The sequence below is a fragment of the Cardiocondyla obscurior genome, linkage group LG03, assembly GCF_019399895.1.
Source record: "Cardiocondyla obscurior isolate alpha-2009 linkage group LG03, Cobs3.1, whole genome shotgun sequence".
In the NCBI taxonomy this organism is placed as follows: Eukaryota; Metazoa; Arthropoda; class Insecta; order Hymenoptera; family Formicidae; genus Cardiocondyla; species Cardiocondyla obscurior.
In genome coordinates, this window is record NC_091866.1 from 8,672,568 (window position 1) to 8,686,118 (window position 13,551).

The window sequence follows — 13,551 nt, forward strand, 5'->3', positions numbered from 1 at the left end:
ATAAGATTCTATAAATTCAAAACATACTTCGCTTCTCAACACGCCTTTTCTTCCATCGATTTATCTATTACAATAAAAAAAAAAAGAAAAAAATTAATTTTTTTCTAACTCAAAATTTTTCAAGAATGAAAAAGCTAACATTATACGTTTCTTCTTTCATTGAAGACAAGCTTCGTCGCCTTATGCGTGCCGCAAGAAAAAAAAAAATAACTCAGGCTTCGCGTACCTGCGTTTACAATTTTAAACTATTTCGAGAGCAGTCGCGCTCGCCTTAAACGTGCCTTCGGATAACAAGTCCAATAAATAAACACCGCCGACAATTCCGGGCCTGCCCGTGTAATCCCGATGAGATCAATCGAGTGGCTAACGCGCCTGGCTCGCGATTAATCTTAACGAGGAAGAAAAAGGGGAGAAGCTCAACGAGCACGAGGGGACCGCCCCTGCGAGACGCCGAGATATTAGAAATCGCGATTAACTCGGGCCGCCGCCGCCGCCGCCGTCGTCGTCGTCGTCGTCGTCGTCTACCGGAGCCTACGGTGGCGTTTCCCGTCGCGTCCTCGTCGCGAGTAAACAGGATACCGTTCAGAATTCAAAATCATTTGGCATTTTCATTCGTTAACATACTGCCGGAAAGGCGAAGCCGTCGGACACCAACGACTTCCGCCTCTCCGTTTTGCCGACGACATCGCGAATATCGCGAGCGAGAAACAGCGGCTCGGCTGCGAGCAAAACAGACGCGCGGCCACGTCGCCGACAGAGTGAGAGCCTCGGCGACACGGCTTGGCACTCGCGGAATTGGCGGCGGTGGCGACGATCGTCATCGTTGCCGACGACAGCAGAACGATTGAAAATCTTAAGAGATACGTGGATAGTCGAAGAAAAAAAAAAGAAAAAAAAAACGAATGAGATAGAGGGAAAAATTTTTTAGCTATGGTTTATCGGCGGTCGTCCCGACGACGTAAAGATAGATAGAGAGAGAGAGAGAAAAAAAAAAAGAGAGAGAGAGAGAAATGGATAGAAAAAGAGAGGGAAGACGGGAAGAAAGAAAGAGAGAGAGCAAGAGAAAAGACGTACGCGATGAAATCACACACGAAGGCTCGTCTCTCTCATTTCCGCTCGCCGCGAGAGGGGCGTATCGATTCGGACAAAACAATTGTGGCCAAGTCGCGACCGCCAAGGCGAGGCTACACTTTTACGCACTTGGTACCCGAGGCCGTGTAGAGTCTTTAGTCACCGCCCAGCTCTCTCAGGTATCTCCGTCCACGGTCGACGTCGTGTCGTCGTCGTCGTCGTCGTCGTCGTCGCGATCGCTAGCGTAAAGAAGAGGTTGCACACGAGTATAGAGCTTGTCCTACCGTATGGGGTAACACTCCCGCGTCGCTGTCATGCCTCCACGTCGTGCAGTTGCCGTGTGTGTGCCGCGCGCGCTCGATCGCGCCCGCCCGACGTGTGTACCCGCGCGCACGTATGTCTCTGATGTACGTGTGCGTACGCGTGCACGAGAGGCGGCCGTAGAAGCGCGAGAGCAGAAGCCACGGCAGTACAGGGGACCCACCAGGCGGCGGACACGCGCGGCGTAGTATAAAACAGCCCGACCTGAAAAGCCACCGTTTCACGGAGGAGGCGAGCACTTCGCGTGGACTGCACGAAAAACGAATGCACGCACGCGCGCGCGCGCGCTCTTCGCCACCGATGGCCAACACTCTCTCTTTCTCTCGCCTGGCCTAGAGCGCGCCGCGCATCACGCTCGCTCGATCGCGGTTTCAAGAGCGAAGAACACCAACACTGGCGAGTGCCCTCCCCGTGCACTCCACACTACACCTTCCCCGACGACGGCGCACCACGAACTGAACGCCGAGCTCTAACCGACCGAGCGTCCGAGCAACTGAGCGAGCGGAGCGAAGCTAGACCTCGGAAAAAGTCGGGAAAAGTCGGAAACGCGCTGCCCGCCGCGGTGCGGCGGGACGGCAAGGTTGAAGTGGAGGACTCGATAGAAATGGTAGGGACGCCGGCCGCAACGTGGGGGGAACTATCATTCCCGTGGTGAGAAGGGTTGCGAACGTGAACGCGGGACGAAGGGGAAGCGTATATCGCAGGTGAGGAAACTGCGCCTTCAAAGCCCCGTTCAAACTGCACAATTTTCGGCCGTAACGCTGCGATTACATCTTTGCACCTTTGCAGAATTATAGAATCAGACGACTACGAAAACAAGTAAATTTAACGACGCCGGTCGATACTTGGACGACGAAATCGTTAGGAAACAGAATCGCGTACGGCGACCGAGTTCCGAAGGCCGCTAGGATCGAAACAGGCTGCGAACTCTCCTATTCAAGTTATCACCGAAATATATTTCCATCCGACGTACGTATTTTCTCTCGGCCTGACGCAAATAACGCGCCTCGCAAACGTTTGAGCGCGCAGCGGCGATACCGAATCGAAAACGCCACAAATCCCATGCAACGAGCCAGTTAATCGTAAATTAATTAGTAGGCCGCGCGAATTATTATTATTATCAACGATTTCTCAATTAGTACCATTTCATTTACCAATCCCGGCAGCGTTCTCAAGCCGAACCTCATTAATTTTCCCACGTTAAGTGATAATGTTGTTTCCGATCGCGAGCGCTCGCTTTGTTTTTTAAAGCCGTCGCGCGATAAAAGTCGATCGGCGGACTAGATGAGGATTAGCTGGAAAATCGATTTTTATTGCGCAAAAAAAAAAAGGAACCGAAACGCCAATGGCAGAATTATTCATCCCCGAAATAGAAAGAAATTCTTATATATTTATAATCAATTTAGAAGTGGAGCACGTTTCGGGTCAATCGCTAAATTATCGTTTCGAATATGAACGTGGAACTCGAAAATAGATACTTGACATTTTCAAAGTCATATTCGAATTCATTATCAGTCACCGTTTTAGAAGACATAAAAAATTTCGCTACTTTAAAAACTTTTCTCTCTTCTTTTTTTTTTTTTAGCAATATAAAATTACTTCTTTGGATAAACTTGGCAATTAGAAACACATGTGTGGCATTGCATGTACAAAATTTAAAAATAATTTTAGTGTTTCAAGATAGAAGGTACTTCTTTTTCTCTTTTTCTCTCTCTCTTTTTTTTCTTAAGATTAAAACTGTATAATTACAGGCACGTGTCACACATCGGGCTATCAGGACTCGTAGGACCTCTCGCAAATTCGATCTCTACGAGCATACAGCCCTGGGACGCCACGGGGCTTAATATCTTGACGAGGGTAACAGAGAGGAAGGAAGATAGGGGCGATCCTTACGGGAGGGAGTGCTGATGCTGAAGCCATAAGCGCAACGAAGGGACGCGCCGAATGGAAGAGAGAAGAAAAGAAGATAGAAAAAAAAAAAAAGAAGGTAGGACCTACTCTGGAAAAGAGAGAGCGCCGCTCTCGGCAAGCAGAGGGGCCCCTTCCTTCCAGAGAGGCCGCACCCACACCTCGCACGGGTCCACGCAATCCGGGATCCGAGGGACTGGCTGACACAGCCCTGAGGAAGCCGAGTAAACACATACTCTGTGACGCGGTCGTGCTACGCGTGCGAAGGATACCGTGAAGATACGAAGAGGCCAGCTATTTGAAATCGCTATCGTTTCGACGAGATTAGATTCTCATGACTGCCGCATGCCGCCAACACAGTTTTCTATCCCGCGACTCTCTCGTCACTCGACGGCTCTACTCGATTCATAAGCGTCGCACTTCCTATCTTCTTTGTCCGTGGAATAGAGAATGTTTTTTTTCTTCTTTTTTTTTTAATTCATATTCGTTCATTTTGAGGTACTTGATCTTGTAATTAGTCCTATCCAGAAAGGGACCAAGTTCTATTATTATAGACTACGACGAAAGTAGCATTGTAAAATAAAAAAGTTTGCAAAATTACACAAATAATTGTAAAAAGCTACGATGGGAATATGCACCCGTTCACTTGTAAATTCAATGGAATGCATAATTTTTACGCTTTTGTTGCTCGCGTGGTTTTCCAATTTTGTCGCTCGAGCGTGCCTTTTGTCGGCAGGTTCACATACTTTTTTAACAGTGCGTATAAAAACGAAACAAAAAAAAAAATAGACACGAACGTCGAGCAAGTTCCGGCGTGCAAGACTCGCGAGGCAGCGTCGTGCGACCGAGGCCAGCTCTCGCACGTTCGTTTTTCTGAGTTTCGCGGCGAGGAGACTTCTCCTCGGGACTTTATCTCGCGTTCTTATCGCCCGTCGAATCTCCCCGTTCTGCTCGAAATCGTATCTCTTGCGTACACGGTGCGATATTGTTTTGCGATCGCGCGTACGCCGCAACAATGCAGGCTGCCTTTTTCTCTCGCGCTTTCGCGCCGCGGAGGCGGACGCTATCACGAGCGGGCGCGCCGCGAGGCACCGCTGATAACCGCTCCGAGTTAAGCCAAAATCAACATGCCTCGCCGGTTAGGGCATCGCGCGGCTGTAGCTGCTGTCCGCGAAAACTCATCGCCGCCAAGTCGCGTCGCCGGGCAAACTTCGCGATATCTAGCCTCGCTCTCTTTTTCTCCCGACTCGTCTTCACATACAAACGTGCCGGCGTTCGTCAAATTCAATATCGATAAAAAGAAAAAAAAAAAAGAAAAAGTACTGCTTTTTTCCTGCCTCCCTCGGATATCCGTTCTTGTTACAGACGCGTACCGCGCTTTAAAGGCAAAAGCTATACGCTGAGAGGAAAAAGGAAGACGTCTCCTTCGCTCTCTCGTTCGCCCGCCACGGTTTTATTCTCTACCTTTCGTAGCGTTCTCTCATGGCGTTCGTTCCCTCGGTCTCTCACCGAAATCCCAGACGGGAAAGTGAGTTTCGGAACATGACTGTTAATTTTACGCAACGAGAGCACGGTCCGCGCTCGGTAGGAACGAGTTCTCCCTTCGCTCGGTGTGTACCGCGCGCGTTTTATCGGCGATCCCGGATCAGTAGCCGAATTTTCTGACCGGTCGACGGGGAACGCGCTTCCAAGTTCCGGTCTCCTTTCGAAATGTCTCGTATACGTCTCGCAAAACGGCGCGAGACCTTTACGCCGTTACTTTACGCCGTCGCATTTTCGGCGATCGAAGCCGATAAGAAAATTCAACGGACGGAATTATCCTGATTAATAATAAAAGATAAAAGGGGGAGGGAAAAACGCAGGTGTATGCCCCAGTATCGGCATTCCCTTCTCTTCCGTATTCCGTCGTGGTCACGCACGTGGAGAAGTACAGTTCACCCGGCGCTATAAGACTCGAAAGAGGGACGAGCAAAACATCTCGGGGGCAATAAGCGCATTCGCGAGCTTTATTTGGAAAAAGCCGAGCGAGCCTCGGCGAGATCTTCAAACAGGAAATCCGCGTCCGCGCAGGATCGCAGAAAAAATAACGCGGATTTCGCGCCGGCCGTTTGGGGTGGTCACCCTCCTTACAACCAAGACAAAAAAAAAAAAAAAAGAAGTGAAGACCTCCGCTTTGTTGTCCCCGACGCAAACGAAAGAGGGAAAGCGTTTCTTACGTCGCGATAACAATTGCTAAATTTCCTAACAAAGAATACGCGGCCTGGTTATCGATATTACAAGTTGCAAAACCGCGCGTTGGGCTTAACAAGGCGCGTGCGAAACGCAGACAAAAGACGAGAATTAAAAGAAGGTAGGCGAGAGGAGGTGTTGGGGGAGGGAAGGGAGGCAGAGAGAAAGAGAGAGATAACGGAAAGCCACGGAAGATAAAGCGGAATACAGACGGATAGGGTTGCGCCGCTCTCTGTATCAACTATGCACCCTTATCAATTGGAAAATTGGTGTGTGCAATGGGAACGGAAGAGGAGGGAGAAGGCTGTTTCGTATCGTAGGAACGAGGGTGACAGCATAAGGACGAGGAGCGCGAGGGAACCAGGGGGAGGCAGAAAGGTCCAGTGCCGGATTTACCGTTAAGCCGCCTTCGTGCCCGGTTATTGAAAAGTCATCAGAGACGTTACATTTCGCCAAATTCGCTGTGTCGTTAACAATTTTTCTTTCGTTATCTTTCGTAAAGGCATGAAAGTTTATCGATTGATCTCCCACGATATAACTTCTCATGCTATCAAATATAGAAATTTCGCAATTTAAACCTTATACTCGTTAATAAGAAATAAAAAAAAAAAAAAAAAAGATCCACATATTTACGGCGACGCGAAACGCTACAGCGGAATAATAATTTCCTGACAAACGTGTCGGCTCTCGTGAAAATGTTATTTCGATCACGGCTGTCGCGGAATGTAGCACGTAGAAATTACGATCCGTCACTGGAAAGAGAAAGACAAAGACGGACGGAAAGGGAGATAAAGGGAAAGGGAGCGATTAGATTTACATTTTCGGGACGGGAACGTATTCGGCGAAAGGGTATCGTGGATGTTAGCGAGAGGCTAGCCTGAACGTTTTCCTGCCGGTAGCGCACGTTGGCCGACGAGTGACATCGAAGATGTTACCGTGTCGACGACCCGCATCGTCTATGCACCCTTGTGAATTGGAAAATTCCGCGCTCGCTGGCGAAGAGACTCGTCGGCACAGAGAAGAGTACTCGTAGAAAAGGCGAGGGCGCATCAAAGAAACGCTCGGAAAAAAGATACCAAGAGGAAAAGGAACACCGAGGAAACGCATTCGTCCCCATTGCACTAATAACTTACATTACAATAGCGATTTTACGAAGCTTCCTCTACGCGAATTATCGGTTAACGTCAATATCAATTATCATCGCGAAGTCACCTACAAACCTCGCGTTTTATCTTCTTCCTTTCTCCATCATTATACACGATTTAAATTAAAACCCGAACAATGTTAATTTACGAAAGAACTCCGTGGGGTCTAAAACGCGGATATTCGGAAAAGGGGGAAACCCGGTATCAGAAGCATCTAGTATCGCAAAAAGAGAGAAAGAGAGAGAGGAAAAAAAAAAAGAGATAGAGGGTGGAGGCGTAGGGAAGAGAAAGGAGACGTAGCGAGGGACTGATGAAGTTGGGTGAGGCGCATGCGTCACCCGTCGTGGGCGTCGGAAACGTGTTGACACAGGAGAGAACCGTGGAGCGAGAGAGAGAGAGAGGGGGGTCGGGAGAGGAGAGCGGGTGGAGGAAAGATAGAGCATCGCGTGCGGCTCTAATGCCAGGGACGCTACGTCGCGTCGCGTTGCGTCGCGTCGACCCCGACGCCCCGTATGTGCGCCACCGTCTCTCGATTCTCGAATGCGGTTCCCATGCTGCGGCCGCTGCGGGCTGCGGGTTCGAGTCCCTCGGCCCCGGCTCTATCGTCGGTCCTCGCGGAGAGAGAGTGGCGTCGCCGCGCGCGTTGCCATAACCACCGCGCCGGAGCTGCCGACGGACGGAGATCGCGGAGATCCACGTTCGATCGATCGCGAAACGGCCGACGGGCTAATAAGGGGGAAATTATTGCGCGGGTTTAGAGCAGTACTCTCTCGCCCAGCGGCGAAACGCGGCCCAGGGCCGAGAATCCGAACGCGGTTTCCCTTTTCGGATTAAAGCTGCTTGTTGGAGAATATTACAAGTAGAGAGAGAGAGAGAGAGAGAGAGAGGGGCTCAAAGGAGGAACATGTTCCGAGACAAAAATTTTTAAGACACAATTAGATAAAGTTGCATTTCTTTTGCTTCTCTTAATCTCCATTCGTGACGATTGTGTCTTTTAATCCCGAGTACGTTTTTTTTAATGATTATTATTATTAAAAGACTGCTTATCGATATTGAAGATAAAGATACTATGATATGTGTTTCAATGTCTCTGAATAATTTGAAACTGTTTTTAAATTATTTCCCTTTCTTGTGGCAAGAATGCCAAATTACCGGTTACAATGTTTAATTTTACAATTTGATTTACATAATTGATCAAAGATACCGAAAGTTTTATACGAACCAAAAAAAAAGAAAAAAAAAACTCGAATGTGATTCTTCTCTCAAAGCGAGGCTCCGTGAAGTAGAGCCATTGTCGCGCGTTAAGCGGGTCTCGTATACGCGTTCGGAGAGTTCGTTTCAGAGACAGGTGAGACTTTGAAGGGAGGACAGGGAAGACGGGAGAGGCGGAGAAGAGGGTGGATGCGCAGGTCGACTTCGAAGGGAACGTCGCTTCGAATAATTCCAGGACGGTATTCATACAGTCTTGCGGGTGCTTTGTAATTTCAAAGCGTCGTACAGGGCCGCAGCCGTCGCGCGGATGAAAATTCGTACAGAAGAAAAAGAAGAGGCACCTCTTACTTTATAACAACCCAAAGTGTCCTAACAACCAAGCAAATTAAATAACTAAATTAAAAAGGAAGCCCGGTGCCGGGTATTTTTTATTTTTTTTTTTTTCCAGACGAGAAGTTCCACGATCTGCGAAGCCCGAGGTTTGAATCCAAAAAGCCGCGTGTCGAGCGCTTTTTTTTTTTTTTTTTTTTTCGCAAATGGACGCGTGCACCGGCGCGCCCGTCCCCTTTCGAATGGACAACGGCCGTGTCGCGGGGGGAGGTGTTCGATCGCGGGCTCGCAGGGTGACTCGCAAACGATCTACGTGCCCACGAGCGATCTATCGTCCGCTAAATTATTACGCCGCTCGCAACGAACCCGGGGCCGCGTTTGCGCCGCGCAAAGTGCCTCTTATAATTTACTCCATAATGTAAGAAGAGCGATGAGCAGAAAAGAGGGGTGGAAAACGCGCGGCGGGCATCTATAATTTCCATCTATGGGCGGCTGTCGTTACAAAGGCCCTATTTTTTCATGAAACTTTCAGGAGCCCGAGCCGGGTTTATAATTCGCGAGCGCCAAACGGAGATAACCACCTCCGTCGAGGCCGAGCGAGTTACGTGCGAGTCTACCGGCGGACCCGTTTTCCCGGAAAGCGAAATAAAGATATACCAATTACCGTATAATGATTACCGTGAAAGCTCAAGTATCCTTTGTATAACGCATTGCGCAAAGGGCGAAAGGGATGCTCTCCTGCTCTCGCGCGGACCCCGCTAACTTTGGCTGCCTCGTCGGTCTTCAACTACTACCTAGCGAACGTGAAACCATGCTGAGTTAGTCAGGCAAAGGCATACTTCGAATTCTTTGATTCTTACGTAAAGCTCTCACCGATAGTCCTTAGGCCTTTCCTTAACTAATCTTGCAAAACGGAAGCGCGTATCAATTTTCCTAAAAAATAATTCGCAATAAAGAAACAATCGTAATAGAAAATAATATGAGTTGATTAGCTTTAATGTTGCAGCGATATTAATTTAATTTTGTAGAATGCAATTTATTTATTTATTTATCTTTATGTAATGTAATTTATGCAATGCCTGGGATATTAAGTGCTCTTAGATATTTTTTTTTTATTGGGTGAAAGGGTCGGATCGAATATATATATATATATATATATATCAATTACAGGAAAACGGTGACGGAATTACGATTGCACGGTTTTAAATCTTAGCCTGCGACCCGCTAGACGGATCTTCGGAAAAGCTGCTACGCGTGCACCGGTCTTTCTGGTCCGTCTATTGAAAAATTCTATGCATTTGTAAGTATGCGCACTGCACAGAACGACCAGCGCGGCCTCCCCGGGTCTGTTGTTACCTGTATATTTTTTATTCGTGCTCCCAAGTGCGTTTTTAATTCGCGATTTAACGAGGTACCGTAAATCCTGATATCGGTAAAACGACAGACGGCTCTGTGATCAAAGATCATCTCGTTCCATATCAAGTTTCTCAGTGCCTGAATATACCTACTTAATTTACAAGTATCGCCAGCGAACAGCGTTCATTATTTAACTATTACATTTTTCGAAAAAGATAATCCAATGATTTGTAAATCAAAACACGTAAAAAAGGAAGAAAAAAAAATTTTTTAAACCGACTGCTTTGACTGTGAATTTTAAACTGTTTAAAAAAAAAAAGAGACGAGCTATTCGTTTGCACGTAAGATTTTCATCAATTCGAATTTGGCGGAGCGTCGATGGTAAAATATCAATGGAAAGCTGTCGATAGTATGTCCAATATCGGAATATTGGCGAGTGTCCCTGGCTAAGAGGACACCCCGTATGCAGAAACGCAATTCCCGGCCCGGTACACACGTAAACGTGAGCGCGCGCGCGCGAGCGCGTCAACACACACGACACGGAATCGATCGAAGGGCGTTACACGCGTACGGATTTAAAGGGTCAGCGGCTTAAATACGCGGCCGGCGATGTACCGTTAATTGCTAAGATCGGCGGAGCCCGCGCCGTACCTTCCACCTTCGTCGCGTAGGAGAAAATCCGCAGCGAGGTGCTCGTTTAATCCCGTTGGAACGCGTTCGATCGCGCTCGATCTTCCGGCGAGTCGCTACGTAAAACTGCGAGACGCGTCTGTGCACCGCCACCCGACGAGACGGAGACGGGAAATGCGCGCACTGTACATATATATACATGTGTATGTATGTACACGCATGCCTCCCACAACACATATCCCACGTACATGCGAGTGTATCCGTGCGCCGCAAGTTAGGATCGTCTGTGTCTCTCTCTCTTTTGCTCTCTCTCTTTCTCTCTCTCTCGACACTTCAACCCCACGGTTATCCAATTTTCTTTGTCACTGCCGTTTAGATATGCAATATTGTCATCGAATTATACGCAAGATTATACGCAAGACGTAAACTCGCGTTTAAAATTTTAATTCAATGTGACGTTAATTAATATTTTTTTTCTTTTGGAAAATTAAATTAAAAAAAAAGAAAGAGAGAGAGAGAGAAAAACAGAGAAACATTTATTCATGCACGTACGTGTTGAGATACTAACGTAAAAAAACGTTTGCCTTTCTAAAAAACATTAAATCCTTTCAGCCTTACCTTCGACCGTTTGAATTTCCACTTTCTCCCTATCTCTCAAGAGTCGACGTTACTTTTTAAAACAAGCGAGGCCTCGTACCTCTCGACTTTGCACTTTAATTTCTTCAATTCCGACCTTTTTACATCTAAAAAAAAGAAAGAAAAAAAGCAATTTATTCCCGTTTCGCCTTACGTCTTTCAGTTACAAATTAATTAAAATTTCTATCGATATCGCGAGCCTATTAGGTCCTATAAAAATTAACACCGCGACGAGGTGCGCGAGTGATTACTCCGTACGTTTGCTCTATCTCGCATAAATGCATCAAAGTAAAGAGGGTTTCGAGATCAGCTCCGAATCGGCATATTGCCAAGGTGCATTACGGATAAGGTGCGTGTGCACGCGTGCACGCGTTTAACGGATATTTGTATACAAACAAACGTACGGTACACTAGATGCAGTTGCGCGGCGCGCACATACACACGCACGTGCCGATCGGCAGACAAAAGGATCAGATGTGCATCGGAACGGGTGGGAGGAGAGAACGGGCCGGAGGTGGAGGAATAAGGGGTGAGGAAGGAAAGAGGCGAAAAGAGGCACAGGGCACAGACGACGGAGACAGAAAAACACACACGTCGCAGGTGCAGCGCGCTGGGACCCTCTCGAGTGTAACGAACTCGTTTTTTTTTTTTTTCTTTCTTTACCTCCCCGAACCTCTGCCGAACCCGCGGCACTACATGTTAATTCTCTCGTGCGGCGCGGCGATATACCACCGGGCCGATATTTTTATCGTGTGGAAACGAGCCACCGCGTGCGTGTCCGCCTATCGCTCGCCGAGACAAAGGCCTGAACGCGTCAGCGGCGATTCTCCGGTAAAGGAGGGCACGTCGCGACTGACGCGAAGCGTGTCTATGTATGTACATATGTTACGTCTAAAAAGAAGCGAGCCCGCTCGGGAACGGTATCTTTCGGAATTTTATTCAGCCGCGCGACGCGGGGAAAAACCTCGTCGGGCGACGTCGGCGGGTTGGCGACGGTTCTACGGAGACACGGTATAGCGACCGATCAAAGAGAGGAGAGGAGAGGAGGGCGTAGAAAAGGGGGCCGAGAGAAAAAGAGAAAGAGAGAGCGAGGGAGGGAAAGCCAAGCCAAGCCAGCCACGCAGAGAGACAAAGAGCGGAGGCGAGCGATCGCAAGCAGCAAAGCGGAGAAGAGTGAAGGTGTGCGTCGTGCGGGCGCAGCGGGAGGGTGAAGAGAAAGGGCAAGGCGATAGATAGAGACAAGGCATAGAGCGCGCGTCCGAAATCTCGGTGGGAAAAAAAATTCCTACCTTTGGAGCCGCACTGGAAGGAGCAAAGTGTGTATGTGTGTGTTTCTTTTCTTTTTTTTTTTTTCTTTTCTTTTCTTTCTTTTTATTTCTCTCTCTCGGAGTGATCTCGCTGCGACGTCATAACCGTGGCTGGAGGCGTAGCTGACGCGCGAGCCGCGCGGCCATTTAATGCGACGCTTCGACGTGAAAAACCGACCGACCGTTGGCGGTCGGCAGCTCACCACTGGTAACACCGAGGTCGCTCCGTGTCCCTCATCGTGCACGGTGAGCGGCAGCGGTGCTCGCGACCCCGCCCATTCAAATCGTCGAGGCCCTGGGCACGAGGGAGGAAAGGGGCCCGAGCGCGTCTGAACGGCGCCGAAAGACCGAACGTCCGTAAAGGTGACGACGGGGCCCGGCCCGCGTCAAACACTGACCGCGTGACACCCGCGCCCGGTTCCGACCGCGACTCTCACCTCTCACCTCTCATTGTCCCGTTTACTTCCCCCCCTTCTTCCCCTCTCTGCCCCTTACCCGGCCACCCGCCTCAGCGCCTCCACGCCTTAGCAGCGGCCTCAGTGCCGACTTCACACCTATCACCGATCGTGCGTTACTTCAATTCGTTTTCTCTTCCCCTTTCGCGGCTGTCTCTCTCGCCAAACTTTTTACGGGCTGCCCATTTCGGCTGCGATTGACTTTTTACGACATCCTCGACTTTGAGAGACAAGTAACGCACGCCGTAATACTTCGATCACGAAACTCGGAGCGTGAGGTACGGGGTGCTTGAAAAAGATACTGTATCGCGGGCTTTATCAGCCTTCTCTTTGACGTCACGATCGTCGCGAACTTCGAGAGTGACCGCCGCGAATCTGCGCGGCGCTACTTGCCGGTCGTTGCGAAGTCGTTACTTATTTGACAAAAAAAAAAAAAAATGTATATTCGTAGCTCGTAGTAGCGATATACATATTTTGATTATCTTTACGACATAGAAATTGTAATTGAAATGAAGCTATCGTAGAAAAAACGATTACCTAAGAGGCACTTCCGTCGACAAGTAATCTCGGCCTGCGAAAGAAAATAATTTCGTCATTATGCGATACAGTAAAAAGAATTAATCAAAATGAAAAGAACTCCAAATAACAAAACGTACCGCTCGATAGTAGCTCTATTCTCGAAACTTAAAAGTAGCAACCTTGAACCACCACCGTCCACTTTTGTAAAATGATCGATCTGAAAATATTTCAGAATAGAGTAGAATACGAAAAAGTTATTTTCGCTCTCCTGCACATAAGGACGCGGCCGACGGACATTCCTTTAAATAAAAATAATGCACGCCAATGCATTTACTGGAGCGATCGTTCACTGAGCATACCCGTCAACTTTTACATCCGGTTGGTGCATTCTTTTAGATCTAAAAATACCCATCAATCGCAGGGAGCGATCGT

The 13,551-nt window shown here is 48.4% G+C and overlaps 1 protein-coding gene and 1 long non-coding RNA gene across 7 annotated transcripts in view; one reads left to right on the forward strand and one right to left on the reverse strand.

Annotated features, from left to right (window-relative positions):
* Mura (ring finger protein murashka) overlaps positions 1-12,617 on the reverse strand; it is a 36,452-nt gene extending 23,835 nt beyond the window's left edge. Inside the window, exons 1-2 of one of the 6 annotated variants that reach the window (XM_070674850.1) lie at positions 12,128-12,617; positions 10,821-10,945 (exon numbers count right to left, since the gene is read on the reverse strand). Coding sequence is in view for 1 of the 6 variants with exons in the window: in XM_070674854.1 (XP_070530955.1) it covers positions 1,356-1,387 (32 nt within the window). In the remaining 5 variants the exon portion in view is untranslated. Of the gene's footprint in view, positions 1-1,200; positions 1,710-10,820; positions 10,946-12,127 lie in introns of those variants that run through there. The other 5 variants (XM_070674852.1, XM_070674851.1, XM_070674849.1 and 2 more) reach the window with 5 other exon arrangements.
* LOC139113615 (uncharacterized) lies at positions 1,983-3,918 on the forward strand. Its single transcript, XR_011547733.1, has 2 exons — positions 1,983-2,096; positions 3,144-3,918. It is a non-coding gene; the product is annotated as an uncharacterized lncRNA (long non-coding RNA).
* Positions 12,618-13,551: the final 934 nt, after the last annotated feature.